This window comes from Trichomycterus rosablanca, chromosome 25 (assembly GCF_030014385.1).
Source record: "Trichomycterus rosablanca isolate fTriRos1 chromosome 25, fTriRos1.hap1, whole genome shotgun sequence".
Classification (NCBI taxonomy): Eukaryota; Metazoa; Chordata; class Actinopteri; order Siluriformes; family Trichomycteridae; genus Trichomycterus; species Trichomycterus rosablanca.
The window spans coordinates 18,950,898-18,959,206 of NC_086012.1; the positions used below are offsets into that span (position 1 = coordinate 18,950,898).

General features: G+C 40.9%; 1 protein-coding gene across 1 annotated transcript; it reads left to right on the top strand.

Moving 5' to 3' along the window:
• The first annotated feature begins 2,956 nt into the window (after nt 1-2,956).
• LOC134302267 (NAD-dependent malic enzyme, mitochondrial-like) lies at nt 2,957-6,132 on the top strand. Its single transcript, XM_062987302.1, has 7 exons — nt 2,957-2,977; nt 3,433-3,544; nt 3,719-3,861; nt 4,350-4,452; nt 4,759-4,829; nt 5,350-5,454; nt 5,812-6,132. Exons 1-7 carry the CDS (start codon nt 2,957-2,959, stop codon nt 5,971-5,973), a joined length of 717 nt encoding a protein of 238 aa, XP_062843372.1. The 3' UTR covers nt 5,974-6,132.
• Nucleotides 6,133-8,309: the final 2,177 nt, after the last annotated feature.

Sequence of the window (8,309 nt, forward strand, 5' to 3'; positions counted from 1 at the left end):
ACTCTGTCACTTCCCTCAAACCATCTCTGAACAATTATTCTAGCTGGAAAAGGCTACTGCCACACTGGCAATTCAGTTGTGAAGACGTGACAGCTGCATAAATACCAGGACCCAAGACTTACAGCATGACCAACAGAATGTAGCCTAGAGCATCACACTCACTCTGCTGCTTGTAGTGGGTAAGTGACACACACCTTGTTATCCACGCAACATTAAAAAAGGGGGATTAACCCTAGACCACCTTCTGTCCTGTTTGCCAACACTGGTATGTCTACAGCATACAGTCAGCATGTGACCAGACAATCAAGCCTGAGTCACATGAGTCAGTTCTGGGTGGCCATTACTCAACCATCGGTTGTCTTTCTTTACATTGTATTTGGTAGGTAACATGCGCTGTCGCAGCCATCTAGCCATGACAATTTGGTGCTTGTTGAAGTGACTCAGGCCCTCATGCATGCCCATTTTTCTGGTCCAAATTCCATTAGAATATTGTTAGTTTTCAGAATGTTATGCATGGTAGTGGGAAAAAGGTCCAAATTATTTTTAATCTTATCTTCAAAATGTTTGTTTTTGAAGTTATTGACCCTTCTCACAAAATTTTGTAGAAAGTTTTGAGCCACATCCCATGTTTTTGGAGGAGCAGCTGAGTGACCAGGGGTGAATGTTGTGTGGAGGAATGACAGTAATACAAAGTGATAAATGTAGCAATTTTTTTGTGCAATGTGCTCCAGGGCTGAAACGGAGGAATGGATGTAAATGAAGAAAATGAATGAAGTTGACCCAACAAGTATAAACCTAGCTTGAGTCTGCGCTTGTCTTGTGCAACATGGCAGAGGTCATCGTTATACAGTGCCGCACTCATACGGACAAGGTTTCAGTTCGCCTTGTCCTGTTTGCCGTGTCTTCCCAGGTTTTAAGTTCTATGTGGTACTTCTTTAATTAGCACACACACACACACACACACACACACACACACACACACACACACACACACACACACACACACACACACACACACACACACACACACACTCACACACACTGTATTCACATATTGCAGACATCCAAGCAGCAGTAACTCAGTACAGTCCAAACACACAGATACACTTTGACAATACAGCTGTTTGGATGCATCAGTCCTGGGGTTGTGTAGGTGGTAGCGTCTTTAGGTAGGAACCAATATGTGTGGTAATTAAAACCTGTATCAGCTGATTACAGATACTGAAACCCTTGTGTGTGTGTGTGTGTGTGTGTGTGTGTGTGTGTGTGTGTGTGAGTGTGAGTGTGAGTGTGAGTGTGAGTGTGAGTGTGAGTGTGAGTGTGAGTGTGAGTGTGTAGCATCAGTAGCTCTGGCAAGATTGTTAGCAGCGCAGCGTGTTGTAGGAAAGCCCATCACTGATCATACAGTTCTGTTCCTGGGAGCCGGAGAGGTATACTCACTCACACACACATAATTTGTAAAGTAATGATATGTTTATGCCTCTTGTACAGTATGTTTTAGGGGTGTCTACAAACTGGCTGAACTAGTATAAGCGTTAGTTAGTAGTGTGTAAGTGTTGTGTGTGTGTGTGTGTGTTAGGCAGCTCTAGGCATTGCTAACCTGATTGTCATGGCACTGATGGAGGAGGGAATGAGTCAAGCAGACGCTCGCAAGAAGATTTGGATCTTTGACAAGTACGGTCTGCTTGTTCAGGTACGATACGGTTTGTGTGTGTGTGTTTGTGTGTATATATGCTGTGAATATACTGTGTATCACAAAAGTGAGTACACCCCTCACATTTCTGCAAATATTTTATTATATCTTTTCATGGGACAACACTATAGAAATAAAACTTGGATATAACTTAGAGTAGTCAGTGTACAACTTGTATAGCAGTGTAGATTTACTGTCTTCTGAAAATAACTCAACACACAGCCATTAATGTCTAAATGGCTGGCAACATAAGTGAGTACACCCCACAGTGAACATGTCCAAATTGTGCCCAAAGTGTCAATATTTTGTGTGACCACCATTATTATCCAGCACTGCCTTAACCCTCCTGGGTATGGAATTCACCAGAGCTGCACAGGTTGCTACTGGAATCCTCTTCCACTACTCCATGATGACATCACGGAGCTGGTGGATGTTAGACACCTTGAACTCCTCCACCTTCCACTTGAGGATGCGCCACAGGTGCTCAATTGGGTTTAGTCCATCACCTTTACCTTCAGCAAGGCAGTTGTCATCTTGGAGGTTGTGTTTGGGGTCGTTATCCTGTTGGAAAACTGCCATGAGGCCCAGTTTTCGAAGGGAGGGGATCATGCTCTGTTTCAGAATGTCACAGTACATGTTGGAATTCATGTTTCCCTCAATGAACCGCAGCTCCTGAGTGCCAGCAACACTCATGCAGCCCAAGACCATGATGCTACCACCACCATGCTTGACTGTAGGCAAGATACAGTTGTCTCGGTACTTCTCACCAGGGCGCCGCCACACATGCTGGACACCATCTGAGCCAAATAAGTTTATCTTGGTCTCGTCAGACCACAGGGCGTTCCAGTAATCCATGTTCTTGGACTGCTTGTCTTCAGCAAACTGTTTGCTGGCTTTCTTGTGCATCAGCTTCCTTCTGGGATGACGACCATGCAGACCGAGTTGATGCAGTGTGCGGCGTATGGTCTGAGCACGGACAGGCTGACCTCCCACGTCTTCAACCTCTGCAGCAATGCTGGCAGCACTCAGGTGTCTATTTTTTAAAGCCAACCTCTGGATATGACGCCGAACACGTGGACTCAACTTCTTTGGTCGACCCTGGCGAAGCCTGTTCCGAGTGGAACCTGTCCTGGAAAACCACTGTATGACCTTGGCCACCATGCTGTAGCTCAGTTTCAGGGTGTTAGCAATCTTCTTATAGCCCAGGCCATCTTTGTGGAGAGCAACAATTCTATTTCTCACATCCTCAGAGAGTCCTTTGCCATGAGGAATATCCAGTGGCCAGTATGAGAGAATTGTACCCAAAACACCAAATTTAACAGCCCTGCTCCCCATTTACACCTGGAACCTTGACACATGACACCAGGGAGGGACAACGACACATTTGGGCACAATTTGGACATGTTCACTGTGGGGTGTACTCACTTATGTTGCCAGCTATTTAGACATTAATGGCTGTGTGTTGAGTTATTTTCAGAAGACAGTAAATCTACACTGTTATACAAGCTGTACACTGACTACTCTAAGTTATATCCAAGTTTCATGTCTATAGTGTTGTCCCATGAAAAGATATAATGAAATATTTGCAGAAATGTGAGGGGTGTACTCACTTTTGTGATACACTGTACCTGAATGTTTGTGTATATGACAGTCACCAGCAGATACCCCAGTTACACTAGTGTTGTGTGTGTGTGTGTGTGTGTGTGTGTGTGTGTGTGTGTGTGTGTGTGTGCGCACAGGGTAGATTTGAGCCCACAGATAGTAATCAGGAGGGGTTTGTGCATCCTAGTCCGGGTGATGTGAAGAGTTTCCTGGATGCTGTTAATGTTCTTAAACCTACAGCCATCATCGGTGAGTGTGTGTTTGTGTGTGTTTGTGTGTGTTTGTGTGTTTGTGTGTGTGTGTGTGTGTGTGTGTGTGTGTGTGTGTGTGTGTGTGGGTGGATGCAAGTTTGTCTCATGATTGCATGTACTTTTTGATAGACATGTTCATGACCTTGTTCTTACCTGTGTTTGTTGTGTTCAGGTGTGTCTGGGGCGGGGCGACTATTCACTCATGATGTCATCAGGGCTATGGGTTCGTTAAATGAGCGACCAATCATCTTTGCTCTGAGCAATCCGACTGCTAAAGCTGAGTGTACTGCAGAGGATGCATACACTCTCACACAGGTCAAAAAAACAACACACACACACACACACACACACACACACACACACACACACACACACACACACACACACATACCTAAGATTGTGTCATGGTATTTGTTTAGTGACTGAACAGAACAGGATAATACAAATGTGTTTTAAGATAGAATATTTTTGATAGATACGACTGTCTAGGATGTGCTAAGAATAACAAGGAGCAGACTGTCTCTAATTCAAGGTTAAGTGGAGCCTGTTGTTGGTCAAAATGTAAGAGAATTCAGGCCTAACTGATCATAGAGTAAATTTGATTGTTCATAAAGGATATTAAATAAAGAATCACAAAATTATAAACATGAAATATAAAATGTATTGTAACAGTAGGTGTAGCTCATCAAATGGCTAATGAATGTGCTTTTCTGAGTGTGTGTGTGTGTGTGTGTGTGTGTGTGTGTGTGTGTGTGTGTGTGTGTGTGTGTGTGTGTGTTAGGGTCGGTGTTTGTTTGTGTTAGGGTCGGTGTTTGTTTGCCAGTGGGAGTCCGTTTGCTGCTGTAACTCTGGATGATGGCAGGATGGTGATTCTGGGACAGGGGAACAATGCTTACATATTCCCAGGTGTGGATTTGTGTTTTCCTATTTTATTTTTCCAATAATTTGGAAAAATGAATGAGTTGTGGTTTTGGGCCATGAATTCTCTGAGTGTTATTTGGGGTACCTCTGATCTTGGGTCCTGCCAGTGTTTAGAAGCTGTACAAGTAATTACTGAATTTATTTACATCCAGAGGACAAACTTCATCCACAAAAACAATAATAATGATTATCATCTTTATTTAGTGTAAATATATTTTTATTTTGTACTCTTTCACTGTACAGTCTATTATGTTTTTTACCTCGACTAATAGAAATGTGTGTGTGTGTTAGGTGTGGCTCTGGCAGTAATTCTGAGTGGTGTTAGACACATCAGTGATACGGTGTTCCTCGAGGCTGCAAAGGTAAACATTGTTTGTGTGTGTGTTTGTGTGTGTGTGTGTGTGTGTGTGTGTGTGTGTGTGTGTGTGTTAGGCAACACTCATGCTGCCCATGTTATTAGGATTATTTGCTTATTAATGTAAGTATTAAATCATCCAACCATGTAGCAGCAGCCACCTATAAACTTATAAACACTCAGATTAAGATCTTTATGTTTACTTTAAACAGCAGAATAGAAAAATGTATAGCTTTCTTGTTGTGTAATAATTTAGGTTGTATTTCTTGATGCAACGGTGGACTGTATTAAGTGATAATGGTTTTCTAAGGTACTTGTTAGTGTATGTGGCTAAATTTATCACAGTATCATGATGGTTTTTAATATGATGCTGATGGTTATAAGGTCACTCACCTTCTCTCTCTCTCTCTCTCTCTCTCTCTCTCTCTCTCTCTCTCTCTCTCTCTCTCTCTCTCTCTCTCTCTCTCTCTCTCTCTCTCTCTCTCTGTCTCTCTGTCTCACTGTTTGTATATGTGTATGTGTATCAGATCTTAGCAGAGCAGTTGACGGATGAGGAACTGAATCAGAATCAGGGTCGTCTCTACCCTCCTCTTTCCAACATTAGGGAGGTTTCTTTACAGATGGCTGTGAAGGTAAGATTAATGTTTATACATACACACAATGTGAGTAAAATTATGTTGACACCCCTTCTAATTATTGAGTTCAGGTGTTTAGGTCACACCCATTGCTTCCAAGTTTTTTGCAACAGTTTGGTAAAGTTTGTACATCATACAGATACATGCTGTGGAAATGTAATTAAACACATTGTTATCAGTGCTGTGAGTGGAACTAGCGCTCCAACCAAAAATATAAAGTGTCTAGTGATCAGAAAGTGTCTACTGATTGACTAAAGAAAGATAAATACACCTTGTGTTCCTAACTGTCCACCCACAATCAGTGCTAACAGGGTATGTGTTCCCAAAAAAAAAAAAGTGTGTGTGTTTGTTTAGGTGGTGGAGTTTCTGTACAGTAAAGGAATGGCATTTCGGTACCCAGAGCCACTGGATAAGGAGGCGTATGTGAGATCCATTGTGTGGAACACGGAGTACGATTCCTTCCTCCCAGACATCTACGAACGGGCTGGAGTGTCCCATAGTCCTATAGTGGAGTAATCATACACCCTATAGCATACACCTGAAACAGTCACACCCTTAATTTACAGCTGTGTAATGTTTAACTATCACACATCCCCATGGGGAGTGATTCCTAAACTCCTTCTGCTAATGTAAATGTACAGTGTTGCTATTAATAAAACACTCTGTGTGTGTGTGTGTGTGTGTGTGTGTGTGTGTGTGTGTGTGTGTGTGTGTGTGTGTGTGTGTGTGTGTGTGTGTGTGTTTGTATCAGCTAATACATTTAGTGCTTTGTGTTTCTATGTGTTTCTATGTGTGTTGGTGTGTATTTGGGTTTATTTCACTGCAGGCTTACAGTATTCATTATAATAAAATGTGGGGGTGGGCGGGTGTAGTTGGGGCAGTGAGAAAATGTCGAAAAAAGTGTAACTTTAGTTTCACCCTAAGCTGGATTTTAACATAGGGCCTAGAACCTGAGAGAACTACATGTGCTGCACTCAGCCCACTGTGCTACTCAAACAACGACGTGTTAGATCTGTTGTAACGCTGATATAACCTGTGCACACAATAAGCCTAAAAGTAAAAACTACTTAAAATAAAAAGCAAATGCTTTGTAATTCCCACAGTAACGTCAGAAGCCATTCACTCTGTTACAGGTTAAAAAATAGTGAAGAAATAGCCTTTGCTTGATTTGAATGAAGTTGACCCAACAAAGCATGTGTTTGTACCATTTCCATTCTGTCCCAAATGTTTGTGATGTAGAGTTTTATATTTGTATTTGTCTTTCTATTGTTATTTTAAAAATATGCAATTTGCACAGTAAGGTTAGTAATTAGTATAGTTTTGCTTTGTGTTTTCATGTACTCCCATGTAGTGTTTTTAATGTAGAAGTACATTTTCACCAGCTGTAGAAAAGGGCAATGAAACAAGTTTACTTTGAAATACCATGATTATTAGCTCAGGGGGATATTCCAGAAAGCGGGTTTAACAAACTTCAAACTTAAACCTGAACTGCGAGTTGACTTATCTCACCATGTCATAGCCAGAGTTTTCGGATCCACAAAAGCGGATCAGGGTTAGATTACTCAAGTCTGAGTAGATTGAACCCAGCAGAAGCGCGTTGACGGTTAACTATAAACAGGCATTCTCAATGGAGTTGCGATAAATAGATTGACCATGGATGTGAATGAAAGAAAAAGTAGTCCGTCATATTTGACACCAATAGAAGTGTTATTTTAATGTTTGCGTGTGCAGATCCTGAAAATGTTTTAGACGTGAAAGTAATACAGCAGCGGAAAAGGAGCTCGCAAATGGCAAAAACAGTTAATGAGTTTAAATTAATAAAAAAAACGTAACCATAATTAAACATTTAGCAGAAGGATAGGGTAAAATTGTTTAATATGTCAGTTGTAATATTTGTCTCGATTTTAAACGTTTTTTTTTTCATTTACTCAATCTAGGTGGAATCAGATGCACATTGCAGCAGATAAAAATGAAACACAAAAACTGTATATGTTCAAGGCATATTTATTAGATGTAGATCATTAGTCTGTAGTGCATAAACTGTGTAATATTAAGAACTGCATTGGTGCAGTCTGAACCCTTTTTATTGGCATCTCTCCAGTGATTGGTGGAGTGGTTTTGAGCCTCCTGCAATTGTTAGTGATGTAAATGTTCCTATAGATCCTAATAAATATAAATAATGTTCTTTAATAAAAAAAATAAAAAAAAAAACACACTGTTGAAGGACGATAAAGAAACCATCTCCGCTGCCTCAGAGTGGGATGATACTGGGAGGCCTACAGAGGTACAGTATATGTTGAACATAGAGCATGGCATTTCATTTGATCTACCATGATAATGTGTGTGACTGTGCTCTAACAGAATGTGATGGGTAGTTCCGAATGAAATGAGGGACCATCCACCTCCAAAGCTCAACTTAGAACAGTAAAAATGTCTTACCAAATATGTGAAATATTTCGAAGACATTAAGCTATGTTTGATCATAACATGCAATTTTTGTCTCTTTCTTTGAAGTTGTGTGTAAATAAAATGGATTATACAAGGTCCATGTAGAGAAACAAAGTGCAAAGTGTGATCCTCAGGTGGAGCATCTAAAACAGACAAGGCTATAAATTGAGTTGCTTGAATTTCAGATGGGTGTCGGTGCTAAGGGTGTATAAATATAAATGTTGTCACTAAAGAATAAGGACAAGGAAACGAAGTTGTTGCATTGTTTTCTTTTCAGTGATCATGGACAGAGCCTGACTATTTGTCTTCGATATTTGTAATGTGGGGAGCATCACATAAGATGTTAATGAAAGCATCTGCATAAGATGGAGAAAAGTAGGTTGCAGAACATGTATGAAATGTTC